The following is a 19,795-nucleotide window of genomic DNA, read 5'->3' on the forward strand; positions in this document are numbered from 1 at the left end:
AACATATTTGGTCGGTTTAAGTACGTGACTTGTAATACACATTTAAAAAAAATTACAATGTATAACTGTTTTTCGATCAATAATTTGGGCTTAAGGGAAAATCCACGATTTATTAATTCACGTGAAAATCTCAAGTGTGTGGTTAATCCACAAATCGGATAAAACGCTCGCGGAAAATCGAGAGTCTACTGTATTAAAAAAAATACTAATATATCATTTTAATTTAACACATGGACATTATTCGAAATACGTATTTTTCCCTAAAAACAAACTTTGACTTAATTTGCTGAACAAGTTACACATCGACATTCTATTTTGATCAATTATTCGGAAAGTTTCAACTGTATACTTAAAGTGTCCTGCAGGTTTTCTAGCCAGAGACACTAAAAGTCGGTGTCTGCCTGCCTCCAATAAGCAATGCGAAAGCGACCATCTCCACCGGTGGTTTCTCAGCAAGTACTGGAAATTTCACGTTTCCATGGCAGGCACTCGGTCTTGCCATCACAGGGTTGGCTACGTATGGTGCGAAAGCAGTTCAACATACATATATACACCGGAAGGCCACTTTGGACGTCTCACAAAGTGGCACCTCTAACTAAACACGAGGTAATAATAGGGTTTTCCCCTTTTTTTCTGGCAACAAAACTGAAACCTTTTTACGAGGATTCATGTCTGCATCAACCACAATACCTGCAGTCAAAATGCAAACAAAAAATATACTATGACAATTATGACAGTCGATTTCTGACTGGGAGTTGAACTCCTTCCCTCGTGAGAATGTGAGTCGATTACTCGGACCGCAGCACCACCACATCACGCAGATTATTTTGACAACCATGATGTTTGTTTAAACAAACGAAAGAAATATCCCCCAAAAAGCATTAACAGGCTGTTGGGGCAAGTGCTGTTAGCGAGCACCTATGAAGGCCGGCACAGCACACGAGGGGATGGGTGGCCAACACCACGCCCGGCTGCCTTTGTCTTCCCAGTGGCGATGTTTACACACTAATTTGAAGCTGAGTCGACCTAGGGGAGGCCCATAACGGTTCGGATAATCGTCACTGGTGTTGGCCATGAGAAGGAATCGAACTTGGGTCACTGGTTTCATAGTGCAGCGCGCTAACACGCTCACACACACACACACAGGTGACTTGACGGTGGGGCACGAGGGAACGGCATTCCGCAAGGCCAATCTCTCCCCCACGTGTCTCTATGCTGTGGTTCGAGCATCATGGGTCCCCGGAAAACTCAGGTTAGGGACACCGAGCTCGCGCGAGTGGCTGTGCGGCGGGATGTATGTACGCAGTTATGTTGAACTTCTTTCGCACCGTACGTAGCCAACCGTGCCAATCGGAGGTGCGGGGAAGGACAATAAACTGAACGCAAAAAAGCAGTTCAATAGAAATTATTTTTCAATCTAGATTTAAAGGTGCACAGCTCCAGTGGCTTCCTAATATCGCAAGGAAGAGCGTTCCAGACGGCCGCAGAATCGCATCTGGAAGTGCGCAATGCGGTGGCCGTCTTTGTTCGATGGCCGGCCAGAAGTTGCTGCGAGGATGACCGGAGCTCCTTGACTAGATCAGCGAGGTTTTGTGGTTCATTTGCGGCGAGCGTTTCGCGTGTGGCACGAGGCCTTGCGCCTGTGCATGCGGCGTTCATCCGGCGAGTGCGCTCATTTTCAGTGGTTCTTATCAATCGTCGAAGTATTATGTCGCTTGTCTACCCAGGGAAGCCTCACCCAGTCTCGTGACTCCTTTTAACCAGGAGGGACCTGCCAAGTTTTCGCACAGAGGGAAAGCGACGATTGCGGCTACGGCGTACAATCCCATTCGAGAGCCATTGATTTCGGGTGACTAACAAAAAAAAACAAATGCGTCAAATGTTTGATCATGATTGCACATCGGCGCACAACTGGACGTCAAGGCATCACTGAAGTCCACCGTGAAGGAGACGGCGCGTGTTCGCCTAACGAAACACCCGCAGCGGTGCTGGCAGATCACGCTACGAACCCGCACACCGGAGTTCAAATCCTACCCGCGGCCGACTATGCTAGCATTGGTGGCGAGCGATACTTGGACGCGGCCGCCCGTGGCCCATCCTCCTTGGCCAACTCGCACGATCGACACGGCAATAGCGGGGGCTTAATCCGGTAGCGGATTAACAAAGCGCCGTGAAGCATAAAGCCCCCAACGGTTCTCCCTTCATACGCCGCGGCGAGTGGTCGCGAAGTGCGCACCTCCTCCGCGGATGGTTGCTGTTAACAACGGGCAGCAGATCCTGTCAGCCGTCGCTCGTCAGCGAGCGGGCGGGCGATCTGAGAGAGATCCCCGCAGCCTTTGGCAAGCCGCATCGACGGCAACGGTCGTTGCTATGCAATTCCTTCACGAAGGTTCACGCAGGGACAATCTACCCAAGAAGTCCCCCTCCTCTTCTCCCCTCACGCGCTTCCTCCTTTGCCGCCTCCTCCACCACCACCACCACCACCCACCACCCACCCCTTCTCCCCTCTTTCTTCTGCCCCATCCTCCCCTCCCTTGTACTGCTTGCCGCTCCCCCACCCCACTCCCAGCCCGTCCGCCCCCCCTCATCCCCAACGCATGCCACACCGAGATGAATAATTCATGCCGGTGCGAGTCTTGCATTGCGCCTCTGACATCTGCCTTGCGCGCAGCTTTGCATTTAGATACGCGGCGCCCTCAACAGAGGGCCGCGCTCGCGAGCGATGCCTTCGCTTGTGTCCCATGACGAGCAAACGCAAAGAGTCCGGGCGATTTCCTGATGTATTGAGCGTCGACTTGCTGCTCATTTTGTAAATGTTCATAACCCTTAAGCCTAAAATTTTGATTCAAAGCTCTCGCGACTGCAGGGATTCATATTCTCGGTTCTTTTCGGTAAAGTCACGCGCTCTGCCGCTTGAGGCTCAGCGCGAGCACTTCCTGCGGAGCGTTTAGGCCACGGCACTCTCGCCACACCGTTCCTTGGCCACAGCGCTCTGACCACAGCGGTTTTGACCTCAGCTCCCGGGCTACAATGCCCCAGCCACAGCGCTTCTGCCACAGCGCTCCGGCCACAGTGCACTGACCACAGCGTCCCTGCCACATCGTTCCAGCCACATCGTTCCAGCCACATCGTTCCAGCCACAGTGCTCTGGCCACAGCGTGCCCGCCACATCGTGCCTGTCACATCGTTCCAGCCGCAGCGCACCGACCACAGCACGACGGCGCTGATCGTGCGAGCCGCGAGCAAAGCGAGCCGAGAGCCGTACGTGGACACGAGTCCACCGCGTGGGGCACGGGCGTCGCGCCCGGGAGTTCCAGAGCGTTCACCTCGGTGCGACACAATCACAAGATGAAATTCCCATTTCATTATCAGGGCAGTGCATTCATCCGCTCGCTCCACTTTGACAAAAAAAAAAAACGTTAAATTGTCGCCAGAGGTCAAGACAGCACGCGAATAATTGCGACTGAGGTGTGGTTCAGGCCCTTGGCTAACATCAGTGGCCGGAGAAGATTCAAACCGACTGGCTTTCTCCAAACGCACGATGACCAGCGTGGTGAGGTAGTGGTCAAACAACCCCCATAACCAACACGGTGTGTGTGTGTGTGTGGGGGCAGTTCCCCATTGAGCAGTGGATTGCCGCAGAGCTGTATTTCATCATCATTATCATTATTATCATCATTATTTAAAACGTGACATTTCGCGACACGTGAAGCACGCGTGTTGTCCAGGCCCTCGCCAGCCTCATGCTTTCGAGTCACGAGCGTAACCGGCGCTCCTCGCAATTTCCGAGAGAGGGGAGGGCAAGGCGCGTGCGTGTCACTGTCGTGGAGAGCGCGTGGGGCATGCGTACGCGCATCGAGACGGAAAATTCGCCGTGAATCGCGAGGTCACCCGGCGCACGCCGCAGACACGCGCGCGTTCGAAAGTCCGACGACGCCCGAAACGCGACGCATCCTCGCGCCCAAATCAGCCCGCCTGATAAATAAGTTGAGGAGCGAATAGTTTACAGGCCCCGTCGCCAATCCGCCCATGAATGAGGCCTCTCTCTCTCTCTCTCTTTCTCTCCCCTCTTTCTCTCTCTCCACACCACGTCGGTCGTGCGAGTTGTTGGCCATACTTCACCGTAATTGTCACTGCAGATTTGTAAAAGGATTGGGTAAAGGGGGGAGGGTTGTACCAGCAAATGTAGTTGTCGTAGTATTCTTTACAAAATCCACTGCTGGACGGAGGCCTCATCGCACCGTGCCAAATCACGGCGGTGGTTTGACTTATTTCAGCCATACTTCACCACTGCGGTCAGTGCGGGGGTTTGTCGAGGTGTTAGGTGGGGGGGAGGGGGGCAGGAGGGCGCGGTATTCAGGACCTGTTTGGATATCGCTCGCCGCCACTGACGTTGGCCGTGGAACGGGAATCCAACTCGCGACGTCACCGGGCTCGTTCGCGGCGCGGCGCGGCGCGCTATTCACCGCGCCAGCGCTGACAAGCGGTTTCGCGTCATGAATCCGTAGAATTTGCAACGCCGTCCCTCCTGCCGGTTGGACGATGATGTCAGAGCAAACCGCGCGCTCGCAAACGCAACGCCCGCGTGGCAAGGTGTCGCTAAAATGTTCGTGCTCAAGCGAAGAACACTGCGAGCCAAGGAAGACGTAATGAAATATCAGGATTTAATAGCCGCGTTCCTGAGTAATGGTGTGAACAAGAATATCAATCATTTGAAGGAATAATTTGAAAAATGTTAATGTCCCATCGATGCTAGCTTTTCAGTCTTCCCATAAGGGAGAACTCGTCTTATCCATCCGCAGTGCTGCGGAAGACGAAACATCGCAGATCCTATTGTTTGCTCCTATTATCATCGCAGATACTATTGTTTGCTCCTATTATCATCGCAGATCCTATTGTTTGCTCCTATTATCATCGCAGATCCTATTGTTTGCTCCTATTATCATCGCAGATCCTATTGTTTGCTCCTATTATCATCGCAGATCCTATTGTTTGCTCCTATTATCATCGCAGATCCTATTGTTTGCTCCTATTATCATCGCAGATCCTATTGTTTGCTCCTATTATCATTGCAGATCCTATTGTTTGCTCCTATTAACATCGCAGATCCTATTGTTTGCTCCTATTATCATCGCAGATCCTATTGTTTGCTCCTATTATCATCGCAGATCCTATTGTTTGCTCCTATTATCATCGCAGATCCTATTGTTTGCTCCTATTAACATCGCAGATCCTATTATCTGCGATGTTAGCCAGAAAATGTTCTCCAATCCTCCACGAAAAAAAAAAATTGCGGATACTAGGATGAATTTCGACCTCTTTACCACAGTTGTTTTTTTTGCGGATGATAGGCTGCTGCTCCCGCAAATCACGATGCGAAAAGCTTAAGATAATTACGAATGTGGAGAATAGGGTCACAAATAATTGGTGTTTTTTTTTTTTCGCAGACTCTAAAGCTCCCACGGATAATAAAAACAAATATTCGTTTCTAGTCGGCAGGGCTTCTATGAGTCGCAGGTAATGGGGGGGGGGGGGGTCACAGGAAAGAAGGGATTTATCCTGTGATTATTTTGAAATGGACGCATATAGCACGGATAACAAGACGGCATCTGGTCGCGTATGTGGACCTCCACTTCGCACCTTCATTCTTGCGAGGTCGGCCGAACAAACATTACCCTCGTTCGGGGTTGCCAAAAACCCAAGCGGAGCTCGAGTGAAAGCGAAACACGTAAATATAAACAACCAACAAAAAAAAACCCCACACAGCCTGTCCCCTTTTGGACAGCTCTTCCAATGTGCTGATTGCATATTATCGGGCGATTTCAGAGCACCATTTGCAACGCTTGCCACAGCAAAAAATGGGGATAAGCTCGTCATTGAAAGGCTGTCAATGTCAGGCGGGCTCCGTTCCAGCCACTTATCTAAACAGTTTAGGCATTTCCACTGAATCCCAAGTGGTTCCCCATATAAATCAATAGCGTGGTGCCGGGGGGATGGGTGGGGAGGGAGCCATCTCACACACTGAACCTTTGCAGTGCACCAGAAGGAAAACCGTGGCTATTTCCAGAGCGAATCACTCGGGAGGCAGGCATGGCGCATTCCCTCACTCGGGCGGTGGTGAGTTATTTGCTTTTTGAGGTTTTTTTGTTTTTACACATTTGCCGAGAAAGGGCCCAGCAGAGGCCCACAGCGTCAAATGGCCAGCAATAAATAGCAACGGCCCCGGTTGTAACAATATAAGAGGTTGTTTTTTTTTCTTTTTCAGATGAGTAATAAAGAGCTTGGTACTGTAAAGAGAGATGACAGGAGGGAGGGAGAATCAAAAGTCAAAAAGCAGCGGAAGGGGGAAGAAGCAGAAATAGAAGTGTTGTGACTGGCGGTGTGGGGAGTGAGCGAGTGGGTAAGTGAACGAGTGAGCAGATAAGTGGGCAGCGGTGGCAAAGAGGTCAGCGCGCTACGCTTCGAAGCCCGCCGACACGGGTTCGATTCCCGCTCACGCCCAACTCCAGTGACGATTATTTGAACCGGTGCTGGGCCTCCCCTAGGTCGACTCAGCCTCAAATGAGTACCTGGTGCGGTGTGTAAACATCACCACTGGGGAGACAAAGGCGGTCGGGCGTGATGCTAGCAAACCCACCCCCTCGTGTGCCGTGCGTGCTGTCCTTTTTATAGGTGCTCGCTAACAGCACTTGCCCCAAAAATGTGTTAAGGCTTAATTGGGGGTCTTTGTCTTGAGTGTATGTGTGTTGTTGTGATCTGTATTGTGGACAGTGAGTGAGTGGGTGAGTGTATGTGAGTGTATGTGTGTGTATGCTGTGTGAGTGCGTGTGTGAGTGAGTGAGTGGGGGTGCCGTTCTGGCCTTCACAGGTGCTCGCTAACAGTACTTGCCCCAACAGTCCGTTAAGGCTATACGGGGGATCTTTGTCTTTTGAGTATGTGTGTGGGTGAGTGGGTGGGTGGGTGGATAGAGGGGGCTAAACGGGCGCGGCACGGGCTAGAAAAGAAATGGAGTGATGTGATACAAGAGGACGTGGAGCTAAGTGGACTTGCCGATGACTGGTACCAGCGGTGAGGTCAAGATCAGCCTCTGTGGAGGAGGCTCGTGAAGGATGCTACTGGGCCGTTGGAGGCCACTACTTAGTGGCGAATGGTGGTTGTTGTGAGTGTGTCTGTGTGGGGAGCGGTGGTGTAGCGGTTAGCGCGCTGCGCTATGAACCCGGCGACCCGGGTTCGATTCCCGCTCACGGCCAACACCGGTGACGATTATCTGAACCGGTCCCGGGCCTTCCCTAGGTCGACTCAGCCTCAAATGAGTACCTGGTGCAATGTGTAAACATCACCACTTGGGAGACAAAGGCGGTCGGGCGTGGTGCTCGCCACCCACCCCCTCCTGTGCCGTTGCGGCCTTTATAGGTACTCGCTCAACAGTACTTGCCCCTACAGTCTGTTAAGGCTATATGGGGGATCTTTGTCTGCGTGAGTGAGTGAGTGAGTGCGTGAGTGAGTGCGTGAGTGAGTGCGTGAGTGAGTGCGTGAGTGCGTGAGTGAGTGCGTGAGTGCGTGAGTGAGTGCGTGAGTGCGTGAGTGAGTGCGTGAGTGCGTGAGTGAGTGCGTGAGTGCATGAGTGAGTGCGTGAGTGCGTGAGTGAGTGCGTCGGTGAGTGCGTGAGTGAGTGCGTCGGTGAGTGGGTGAGCCGGTCCCGGGCCTGCAGTGTGGTGGTGGCTGAACACATTGTGCTTGAGACGAAGTCTGGTCTGCACCCAACTTGAGGCCTCGAGTGATGAGGTGGAGGAATGAGCGAGCAACGCTCGCGGGGAACAGCAACCATGCTCGTAGCGATAGAACAGTGACGAGGAGGCGATAGAACAGTGACGAGGAGGCGAGATATGCAAGCAGAGAAAAATATCACGTCGCGCGAGCCGCCAGTGAAACGAAACTTGTAGTCTGCCGACCCCCGCCCCCCCCCCCCAGCTGACCTCCCGAAAACCTCGAACGAGGCGGCGCTTGGCCGTCGTTCGCACGGTGCCACCACCACCGCGCCGAAGGAGAGAGAGAGAGAAATAAAACGCAACGTGAAAGCATTTCACATTAAATTCCTAGCCGCTGTACTTTTTTTCGCGCGAATATCTGGCGGGGGTGTATTACACAGGTCTAAAACTAAAGTAAACTATCTTTTTTTCTTTACCAGGTAAGACCCCACTGAGCAATGTAGCTCTTTCTCAGAAGCGACCTGGCCACAAACGATAGCCCAGCAAAGTGGCTTCATCATGTCGAAATGTATAGCAGCCAAATACTCTAAACGCGTGTTTCTACATGCGGAGGACGTAAAAACAGAGGAAAAATCGCGCGAACACGGGAAGAGAGACACCGCAAACTCCAAATATATAATAGCAGGCGTCAGGGTCGGGATCGAACCCACGACCTCCTGTACACCAGGCGAGGTAGTTAACATCTCCTGGCCACCGTGGCGCAAATATTCCCGCGGAGCTGGCGCGTGGGAGGACGCGACACCTCGTTCCCGGCAAGGGGCGGTGTTGACAGCGCGCCGTTTCTCCGCGTCCCATATGATGCCCGTTTCACCCGCACGCGCTCCTCTTTTGCTTGGCAATTTTCGCGACGTAAAGGCTTTGCACGGCGATTGTGGAGGCGGCAAGAGATCGGGTGACCATCGCGCCTTCATTTCAGGACGTGCGGCTGCGTGCGCGCGAACATATGTTCACCCGTGCCGTATATGAACGTCGAAAATTCCTGCTCACGCCGATCAGAAATAATCTCTGTTTTAAACGTGCGCACGAATGGGTTTGGTGAGGGTTGAAGAGATGCGCTTCCGCGCGCCGCCAACTCTGATGCGAAATAAATAAGGTGGCAATATGCCTCCTCCTCCTCCTCCTCCTCCTCTGATTTTTGTCTCTGCACATCCCATTGGTCGCACGACCTCCTGGGAATACGCAATTTCAGCAGCATTGCTTCGAGTTTAATACCAGCAAACTCCTGGGGACAGGTTTCGACGTCCATTGTCTCATCAGCAGAGTCATGCTTGCTTAACCCCAATGCTGCTGACCTATAAACCAGATTTATAGTCTCGGCAAGGACCCTCTCTTTTAGAAATGACCCAAGAATCCATACACAGGGAACTCGTGGAAACCCGAGTATTGGAACTCAGTATGACTTCACCGTTTTAAAAAAAAACAAAATCTACATTCTTTTCTCATTTCCGTTCCTCCGTCGCGGCTTTTTGCGCTCAGTTATGGCACGTTTCACATGTTGCGTTGAGTCTCATTGTTGTGATCGGACATACGTAGGGCAAAGCAGCGCTGCAATGTGTTAAGAGCGCAACGAGCCTCGTGTTCAGCGACTCCGCTCGACCAGCCCACGCATCGCCGCTGAATTCACCAAAGGCCATTCAGGGTTGAACACACCTCTAGTCAATCGACCACTGAATAAAAGGATCCCCGATTCATGCAGTGGTTTGACCGTACTTCGCCACATTTGGTCAACGCGAATTGGTGAAGCAGAAACTTTCACTGGAGGCGCGCCCCATTTGTATTTGAGTGCACGTATGCCACATGTAACATGTAGGCTATTTCATCGACGGCTCGCAAAGCAGCAAGTATTGTACATCGTCACTTCTGGGTTACAAATGTGACTTGGTAAGCGAGAAACCAAAACAAGAACCTAACGTCCCTCTGAAATCATCAGAATGTTTTTTTTTTTTAAATCAGGATCTCTATTTAGACTGCAGGAGTAATACAATGAGCTATGAAGCTCTTGTTCACAGACGTCCAGTTTGGAGCGGGTCATAAAGTTGCAACAACAACAATAAAAAAACGATGGGAGTGCAAAGTATCGGAAAGTTAAGCAGGTCACTATATTACGATTTAAAGCTTTCGTGACTGCAGGGATTCATCTTCTTGGTTCTTTCGGTAAAGTCACGTAGAATGGAAATGAAATGATAAAAATAAAATAATACAATTCTCACGACGTTTCGGCCACAACGCAAGTGGCCTTCTTCAGGTGAAGAAACAGGTCTGTCCAGAAGACAGAGTTTGAATGAACGCTGTCAAGCAAGGACCGCGTCTTTTAAAGCTGTGTGGGCGGAGTTGAATTAGCATGTTACCAGCCCCACCTCCGGAACGGAGGAGGGAGGGGGCTGGGAACAACGACAAAAAATGGGAAAAAAGTAAAAACACAAAATAAAAACAAGAGAAACAGCCAAGGTGCGCTGCTGTGTCCTGAGTTGCATTATGACTATGTAATAAACTGGACTACTATGTAATACAATATTATACCCTCCAATCTAAACTGCATCGTATAACATAGACAAATTCCACCTTTGAATTATACAATGCGTTACTTTACACTACCCTATACTTTAGACTATAAAATATTAGACTGGTAACATTACACTATGTTTTATTATATGAACCCAACTATATACCACACTACTGTATATTCACTATGAAATTACGATGCTATATATTGCCTTATGAGTTATGTTAAACATTACAATGTTATACTATTAATTATTATACTACATGTTATAAACCACATCATTAATCATGGTGTGAGAGGTATTAAGAGGCAATGCCAGCGAAAGGGCTGCGGTCTGAAGGTCACCGTAAAATACAATAAATTAAGAACCGAAATGGTTTAAAACATCTTTCCAATGGTTACTAAGCCAGAATCCATCTTCTCGGTTGAAATTGTCTCTGTGCTTGTATATGTGGATGGCCTCATGAATGAATCTCTCATGGTAGCCGGATGGCTTGCAAAGAACCTCCGTCTTGGAGAAGTCAATGTCATTTGAGCCCACTGAATTATAACAGTGATCTGCCACGGCTGAGGAGTCCGTCCTACCGTGTTTCCAGTCTGCTTTATGTTCACGGATGCGGTCCGAGATTTGTCGTTTGGTTTCTCCAATGTAGCTGCTACCACAGAGGCACTTTAGTTTGTAAACGCCCGGATACTGTATGTCTGGAACCACATCTTTTACAGATGGAAGCAGATCACGGATTTTATGTACTGTGTTGAATCGGACCTGGATCTTGTGTTTATTCAGGATTTTGGAGATATTTTTTGTGACTCCCGCAATGTAGGGTAAGGTGATGGTTTTGAATGGTTCCTCAAGAGGATCCTTCTTTATGACTGGAGTGATGACTTTGCGGATTGTGTAGTCGGAATAACCATTAGCCTTCAGAGCTTGGTGTACGTGTTTGAGTTCACTGGCAATGTGATCCTGGTCGGAAATGCATTGGGCTCTATGGTATAGAGTCTTGATGAGGGAGTTCTTCTGGGATGGATGGTGGCGGGAATCCGGTTTTAAGTAAGCATCCGTATGGGTAGCTTTCTTGCTGCAGAGAGAGCTGCTAGAGGGTACAGGGGTTCCTCTACTTACGAACATTCGACTTACGAACTTTCAGAGATATGAACAAACCTGTCCGCATTTCCAGTTGCCAGTTCGGACCGAGAGTCGTGAGTTCAACCGCCGCGCAATTGATGGCAGTGGTGGCATCTACATCTGCAGAACGTGAAGAACCAGTGGTATCTCCATCTACAGAAGATTAGACAACGTTTAAAGCCACTCCCCATGTTTAGTGTACATGCCGTACGACATGTTTGGAATCTACAGGCATAAAGTTGGACTTACAAACAAATCGACTGACGAACAGACCTCTGGAACCAAACTCGTTCGTAAGTAGGGGAGTCCCTGTATTTGGCCGAATTAAATCGTCCACGCGGGCCGCATATCTTGGAAGAGGTGGGAATAGCCACACCCCACCACACATGACCTGCTGACCGACCGAACTGTGCAGTATCCATTTACGCAGCTGTGTGGACAGAGGCGTTCGGATAAATAACAAAAATACGTGCACAGTCGTTTCAACGGAATTAAACCGACGGCCTTTCCATCGCAAGTCCAGCGCGATAACCATGAACACCATGGCAGTCCCATTCTCATATTTGTGGAAATATTGAATTAAAAAATACAACCTAACCAGGTGTCCCTGCGACCCGAACGTTGGAGAGCGGCGGCATCGTGCTAAATCGCCTGCGATGGGCCCAGAGCACGCATCACGGCAAGAATGCAAAAGCACGAAGGCTCTCAGGACGATGGAACGATGCCAGGACGACTCCACACAAGTGCAGCTCTGCGCTGTCCCCCCCCACCCCACCACTGCCCATCTGTGCACCTGGACTCAATTAACCGGCAGCCTGGGTAGACAGCAGTCCAGCGGCTCGTGGGGCTTCCAGGGGAGTGGAATGACAGTCGAGTCACTTGCAGCGGGAGGGTAGGAGAAACGCAACGACGCTAAACGATTCGGGGGGGGTGTGGATTCGTACGGCGGCGTCTCAAATGCGACGGCGTCTCAAGACACCGCGCAGAAACGGAGCGCGTTACGCGGCGCGTAGGGGGAGGTTGCCGGTCGCAGGCCGCGGAGAAGGGAAAGGTCCCAGGCGTGGACTGAGAGTCGACGGCAAAGACGGCTGGGCATTGCAGACCTCGGGGGGGGGGGATGGGGATGGGGGGGGGGGAAGCAGAGGAGAATGAGTTGGCCCCTCATTCAGCGAAGGTTGACTGGATACGGGGACGGAGATGCCTCGGTTGCTGGAGCAGAGATTGGATGGGTGGGGGGGGTGGGGGGTAGAGCGAGGTGAGATGGGGAGAGGTAGGCGAGTGGCGGGGAGGGCATTGGATTTATCTGAGAAGAGGAGGAGGGGAGGGAGGTGGGCGGAGGTGAGTCTACTGAAGATTCCGAAGACGGATGAGTGTGAGCTTGAAATCGATCCGGCATTCGATTGGGAATTGGCGGAGCTATCTGAGCAACGGAATGAGTTCTTCTCGTTTACAGGGGAGGTGTTGTGGGATCATCTGGGGTTTGGAGATGAGCGCTTAGGGGAGATGGGGGGAGGGGGGCAGAGGAAGGAGCTGCAGTGGTCGAGTGCGGGGTTGCTGGTGAAGGCACGGGGATGAGGGATCTCCCGACAGGAGAGCAGGCTCGGCGAGGCGATAACAGATGTAGGGGGGAGAGGCTGTGCGACGCACATGTGCTCTATGTACGTATGCATGTTGGACTTCTCCCGCGCCGTACGTAGCCAATCGGGCTCATCGGAGGACGAGAAACTGAACACGAAAAGCAGTTAGAAAGAAATAAGTTTGTCAACCTAGATGTTTTAAAAGTGCACAGCTCCAGTGGCTTCCTAATATCGGAAGGAAGAGCGTTCCAGACGGCCGCGAAAGCGCATCTGAAAGAGCGTGCTGCGGCGAACCGTCTTTGCTTGGCGGCCAGCCAAAAGCCGCTGCTGTGAGGATGACCCGAGTTCGCGTGATGGTTTATGTCCGACGTTTCGCTTCCCGTGCCTGAAGAGGTTCCCAGCACGCGGAGCGGAACGTAAGACATCCTGCTGAACAGCAGGATGTCCAAAAGCGCGCAATGCGGTTACCGTATTTGTCCGATGGCTCGCCAAAAGTGTAGTGTATAGTGTAGTGTATAGTGTTTGGTGTAGTGTATAGTGGTGTATCGTGTAGTGTATAGTGTAATGTATTGTGTGTAGTATATAGTGTAGTGTATAGAAATGTATCATGTAGTGTATAGTGTATAGTATGTAGTTTATAGTGTGTGGTGTATAGTGTATCGTGTAGTGTATAGTGCAGTGTAAAGTGTAGTGTATAGTGTAGTGTATCGTGTAGTGTATAGTGTAGTATAAAGCATAGTGTATAGCGTAGTGTATAATGTATAGTGTGTAGTGTATAGTAGTATATAGTGTAGTGTATAGTGTGTAGTGTATAGTGTAGTGTATAGTAGTATATAGTGTAGTGTAGAGTGTGTAGTGTATAGTGTAGTGTATAGTAGTATATAATGTAGTGTATAGTGTGTAGTGTATAGTGTAGTGTGAAGTGTATAGTAGTATATAGTGTAGTGTATTGTATAGTGTAGTGTATAGTGTGTAGTGTATAGTAGTATATAGTGCAGTGTATAGTAGTGTATAGTGTAGTTTATAGTGTGTAGTGTATAGTAGTGTATAGTGTAGTTTATAGTGTGTAGTGTATAGTAATATATAGTGTAATGTATAGTAGTGTATAGTGTAGTTTATAGTGTGTAGTGTATAGTAGTGTATAGTGTAGTGTATAGTAGTGTATAGTGTAGTGTATAGTGTGTAGTGTATAGTAGTGTATAGTGTAGTTTATAGTGTGTAGTGTATAGTAGTGTATAGTGTAGTGTATAGTAGTGTATAGTGTAGTTTATAGTGTGTAGTGTATAGTAATATGTAGTGTGTAGTGTATAGTAGTGTATAGTGTAGTTTATAGTGTGTAGTGTATAGTAGTGTATAGTGTAGTGTATAGTGTGTAGTGTATAGTAGTGTATAGTGTAGTGTATAAAGCATCTGAAAGCGCTCGACGCGGCGACCGTCTTTGTTCGACGGCCGGCCAAGAGCCGCCACCACCGCCGCCGCGGTGACGACCGCAGTTTGCTCTCCCAGCGCTGCTCACCTGGACAGGTGAACGCGCTTCTCCGTGTACTGGCCCGTGCCGTGCACCGGGTCTTCATAGGGCTTGTTGTGCACCACCTCCACGCCCTCGCCCTTCTCGCTCTGCTCGTGGCTGTGCTTGCTGATCATGTAGAGCTGCCCGATGCGGTACTGCACGCCGGGGGAGGGGAGTTGGGTGGGGGTGGGAGGGGAGGCGCGCAAAGGGGTGCCACACAACGACTGTCATCAAACAGCGGTGTCCACTACCCCCTCGGGATCACAAGAGACGCACGTCGCAGGGAGAGGACGCGACGCTCCGAGGCGTTCGCTTCGAGACAAAGGATGGGAGGGGGAGGGGGATGTTCATAGATGGCCACCGTGTGCCGATTGATGCAACAACGACAACAACCACGACCACTGGGAAAAACCCTCACACGGCCGTAACTTTAATTAGGTGTCTGTGGCGAGCTATCGTCTCTCGGAGTTCTTTATAAAATATATATTTAAATAAAGGTACGAATCACGACTCTCGCAGGATTAAATTAATCATCTTCGTCTGATGTTATATATTGTTAAATGTTAACTTCATCATTAGACCTCCTTTGCCAGTACCAAAATATATGATAGGGTTTTTCCCATTTTTTTTCTGGCAACAAAACTGAAACCTTCTTACAATGAATCATGTGTGAATTAACCACAATACCTTTGGTCAAAATGCAAACAAAAACAACACACTGATAATATGGTGCATTGTCCTTGAAACTGATTGGTCCACACCAGAGACGGCTTTCTCTTGAGCCTCGTCTCAATTGGTGCTAAACCAGAGGACGCCAAAACTTCACTTCAGCATCACCATCATCGTACATTTGCTGTATCCTCTCGATTACAAGAGGCTCTGGGAAAGTAAGACAAGACGCACCCACCCAGAACCTGTGCCCTCTGTCAATATAAAGTTATAAACGTGTGGTGTCACACGCGCACACACACACCACCGACCCGATATAAGACGTATCCGACAACTTTTGCTTTACAATACTGCGCGCGAGGGGTGGGGGGAGTGCATCATATAACCGGGAGGATACGGCAAATCAATGTGCAGGACGTTTTTTTGGGGGGGTGGGGGGGGAAATCTGTGTATGTTGTACTTCTGTCGCACCGCACGCAGCCAACCGTGCTAATCGGAGGTGCGGGCAAATGTTCTGTTATGCTACGGCGTCCTCATTAATTCGTTTGTCGCGTTGTTTGATCCAGTCGAGATGCTGCTGCGGTTCGGCACGTGACTTGCAGCCTGTAGGCTGCGTGAGGTGAAATCCAAATCAAGTTCAGTCCATCATCATCATCAACCCACTGTGTCCAAAAATACAATCGATTCTCACTGTGCGAAGTCAAGCAATGTTACATATAAGCCACGCACCGCTGAATGTTACGATACATCAAAAGATATGCGTGAAAATCTCCTCCTAGATATGAAACTTCGGACGATGAGAAATATATCTTTAGAGAATTATCCGAATGTGATGGCGCGTGATTGCCGCCTCCCTGCTGCACTTCCCACCACAATTGGTGTCACGTGGTATCGGATCACATCACTGTTGTGCGAGCGCAGGAGACACGTACGTTAACGGATTGCAAATTATTATTTATTTTTAAACGATTTGAAAATCTGGAGGGAGAGAGAGAGAAAGAAAAAAGATCAGAAATTGCCGTTAAAAATCTGAAACCCTAAATGCACCCCCTCGCTATAGGATACACGAACTCCAACCCTGGGATTGTGGAGTTCCCCCCCCCACCCACCCACCCTCTCTCAACCCCAGGGGCCGCCAGTGGAGTTAATCGCTGCTCCGTGCTCGTTACCGAGGGGAAACACTTTACTTGATTTCCTCGTTTTGTTCAGCGATTGACGTCAACGGCGCACGCGTAAGAAGACATTCGGGCTGCGAGGATTGGGCCCCGCTCACGATTCCATGAATCGGGGGGGGGGGGAGGGGGGGTGGCGAGATTTCACTCGAGAATCTTTTTTATTTATTTAGTTACTTTTGCAACATCCTCAGGCAAGCGAGGGCTTTTATTTTTGTTATTGGATAACGATGATTGTCACCAAGTGTTCCTTCGCCCATGCAAAGAGGCGGAACTCCGTATGGCCAGTTGGTGGAAGTTCCATGTTCTTGTGGAGAGGACCGGTACATCCATCCCCTCGCCACTTGCTTATTGCTCAGAAAGTGGTAGCACAATCTTCTTTGGTTCTTTCGGTAAAGTCACGTAGAATGATAATAAAATAATAAATTGATAAAATAAAATAACACAATAATATTCTCACGACGTTTCGGCCACAACACAAGCGGCCTTCATCAGGTGAAGGGGGCGAGACTGTCTGGTAGGACAGCGCTGGAGTGAAAGAGCCACGTTCAGATACGGCCTTTAAGCTGTGTGAGAGGAACAATGTATCACCCCCCCCCTCCTCTCGCTGCCCTCCTCCCAATCAACGATAGGCTGAGCCAACCACCTAACAGGTATTTGAACTCCAACGGGCCGATTCGCACGGTTGACTACGTACGGCGCGAAAGAAATTCAACGTCCACACACATACACGGCGAGCAGCTCCCTCTGACCGCGGAGCTGGGCGGCTGGCCAGAAGAATGGCAATGGAAGATGTCAACAATCATAAAGCGCTCGTCTCGTCGACAAACATGAGCTGTGACACATAGGACACAGCTGATGAATGAAATTGTGATTAAGCATTCCGTGAAGCGCGCAAATAAATCCCGACGTTTAAACTTGTTGAATCAAATGCAAGCGCTATGAATGCAGAGCTCGAAGCCGAAAGGCAGGGGCCAGGGGGTGCGCCACACACTAAGAAGTACAGCGCGTTCTGTTTCTCTGCTGCGAACTCGCGAAACGCGTCCGTGAACACCGCCCCCCTTGAAACCTTCACAGATTCAAAACCTGGTGTGCTGATTGCTCGCTCGTGAGGTGCCAGTGCCACGTCCGTCCGTGGGTAGCGGCCGCCGCGGTTCAATTACGACGTTCGTTTACGCGAAGCTCACGCCACGGTAATTGTGTGTGTGTATATATAAAAAAACCAACAACAACCGGCGTGCGTTCGTTGCGCCCATTGCTCCGCCAGAATGATCGTCGTGCGCGTCAACGGTGCTCCGAGAGCGCCCAGCGAAACCCGTCGCGCGCGCGCGTCTCTTCGTCTACGGGTGGCGGCCCTGCGTCGGTCAAGGCGTGCACGCGATGGGAACACTCGTCGCGATCATAACGGGACAATAGGAGCGGCTGTAAGACCGAATGGTTTCCAATTTCGCGCGCAGATATGCGGTGCCGCTCAAGCTTTGTGCATTGAACTGGTGACGTTTGCGGGGACTGTTGATGGGGGGGGGGGGGGGTGGTTTTTTATTTTTTGTTACACGATGCAGAAAACGCTGAGCAATTTTTTTTTAATCTTTTTTTTTGGAGGGACACGTTTTTCCCGTGTTGTTCCAAGCGCCGTTTTCTGGCGTGCGCTATTTTTCTGTTCCCACGACGGGATTTTCGAGTCATTTACAGATTAGATTCATGGCGCCCATTAGCCAAGCTAATGCCATCGTGTCCGCGAAACGGGCGCCGCGCACAGCGTGGAAGTGGGGCACTGCACATATATGGTTCCCTGGGGCAGACTTGTCAAAAGTGAGCATTTGTTGACTTGACTGTGATCACGAGTCCGAATAAGGCAGTGGTTTTTCTTCTTCACCTGGGGGTGCACGCAACCGCCTGGGGGTGCCAGATGCCCTTTCTGGGGGTGCGAGACGTGGCCAGATTTCCTTAGAAGGTAAATAATCGAAAGCACAAATTGAGCACGGGCACGTAAGTTACAACTTTCTTCTGATTTGATAAACCATTTCGGGTCTTAATTGATTGTTCACGCTTACGGTGGCTTTCAGATAGCATACATTAATTTTTCGTCTCCCCCCTCCTCTTTTCCGAACATAGATGGACTCGTCCATCTAAACAAACTGTCAAATCGCTGTCCGTGGTGCTAACGTTTAAAAAGAAATAAATAAATACAAACCGCCACTTTTTTCAAATGTTTCTTGCCGTTGGTTTTCACACCTAATGATGACTGCTTGTGTTGCAGTCGAAACGTCGTGATAATTTTATTGTTTTATATATATATTATTGTTTCCCTTCTACGTGACTTTACCGAAAGAACCAAGAATATATAAACCCCTGTATATTTATTAACATTGTACTTTTTGTTGAACTATTGAGAACTGGGGTTCAAAGGCTGCAGAAAAGATTAAAAACCACTGGAATAAGGTCTGGAGTTGTCTCTGTTCCTCTGGTGAACTTAACACGAGACGACAACGATGCGGTTCTTCTGTTAGGCTGAATACAACGTGCTACACGGATACTATACCCACTGAATCGAACCAAAGGTTTTAAGTGTGGGGGTTTAAGTGTGGGGGTTTAAGTGTGTGGGGTTTAAGTGTGGGGGGTTTAAGTGTGTACCTAAGTCATCATTAGACCTCCTTTACCAGTACCAAAATGTAATAATAGGGTTTTTCCCTTTTTTCTGGCAACAAAACTGAAACCTTTTTACAAGGATTCATGTCTGCATTAACCACAATACCTGCAGTCAAAATGCAAACAAAAAACATACTATGATAATATATGCATTGTCCTTGAAACTGATTGGTCCACACCAAGGGACGGCTTTCTTTTGAGCCTCGACCCAATTGGTGCTCATCTGGTAAAAAAGTTTCAGTTTTGTTGCCAGAAAAAAAGGGGAAAAACCCTGTTATTATGTGTTCCTAAGCTCAAGAAAATCCCATCGACGCTCATTTCCCTCAGAGGCACCGAGCTAGTGAGGGTAAGCCCACATTCCTATGATAGGTAGAAATCTACCCATTATATATAAAACAGTGTAGTCTATGGTGTTTTAAAATCCTGTCTATTTCAGCTCAAACTGTGGTCATTCCATGGCTGAGTCTGTTACACCCCATCCCCATTCCCCACCCCTGATGTATTCAATTGTGGTATTGACACCTTGTCATTGACACCATGTGGTATTGACACCTTGCCATGAGATAGAATCTCGTGTAACCCCAGCTCGCCCCTCCCCCGCTCCCCATCAATGCCACCTTCCACACCCGTGTTGTGGGAGCACGCCTGCGGAGGAGATTCCTGACAGCTTTTTTTTCCTGTCAAAACCTTCAGGTGCCATTAACAAAAATCCTTGTCACAGTAGGGGGCGCACCTTCCCACGCTGCTATAAGATTCGATCTTGATTTAAAGCTTTCGTGGCTGCAGGAATTCATATTCTTTGGGTCTTTCGGTAAAGTC

General features: G+C 49.5%; 1 protein-coding gene across 4 annotated transcripts in view; it reads right to left on the minus strand.

The window, feature by feature from the left end:
• LOC116949695 (cytoplasmic phosphatidylinositol transfer protein 1-like) overlaps positions 1-19,795 on the minus strand; it is a 189,222-nt gene that overhangs the window by 74,964 nt on the left and 94,463 nt on the right. For all 4 annotated transcript variants that reach the window (XM_032967281.2, XM_032967282.2, XM_032967284.2 and 1 more), the window contains exon 2: positions 14,493-14,641. In XM_032967281.2, the coding sequence (XP_032823172.1) occupies positions 14,493-14,641 (149 nt within the window). The remainder of the gene's footprint in view (positions 1-14,492; positions 14,642-19,795) is intronic.

Source organism: Petromyzon marinus, chromosome 37 (assembly GCF_048934315.1).
Source record: "Petromyzon marinus isolate PM22_M1 ecotype Great Lakes invasive population chromosome 37, UKy_Petmar_22M1.pri1.0, whole genome shotgun sequence".
Classification (NCBI taxonomy): Eukaryota; Metazoa; Chordata; class Hyperoartia; order Petromyzontiformes; family Petromyzontidae; genus Petromyzon; species Petromyzon marinus.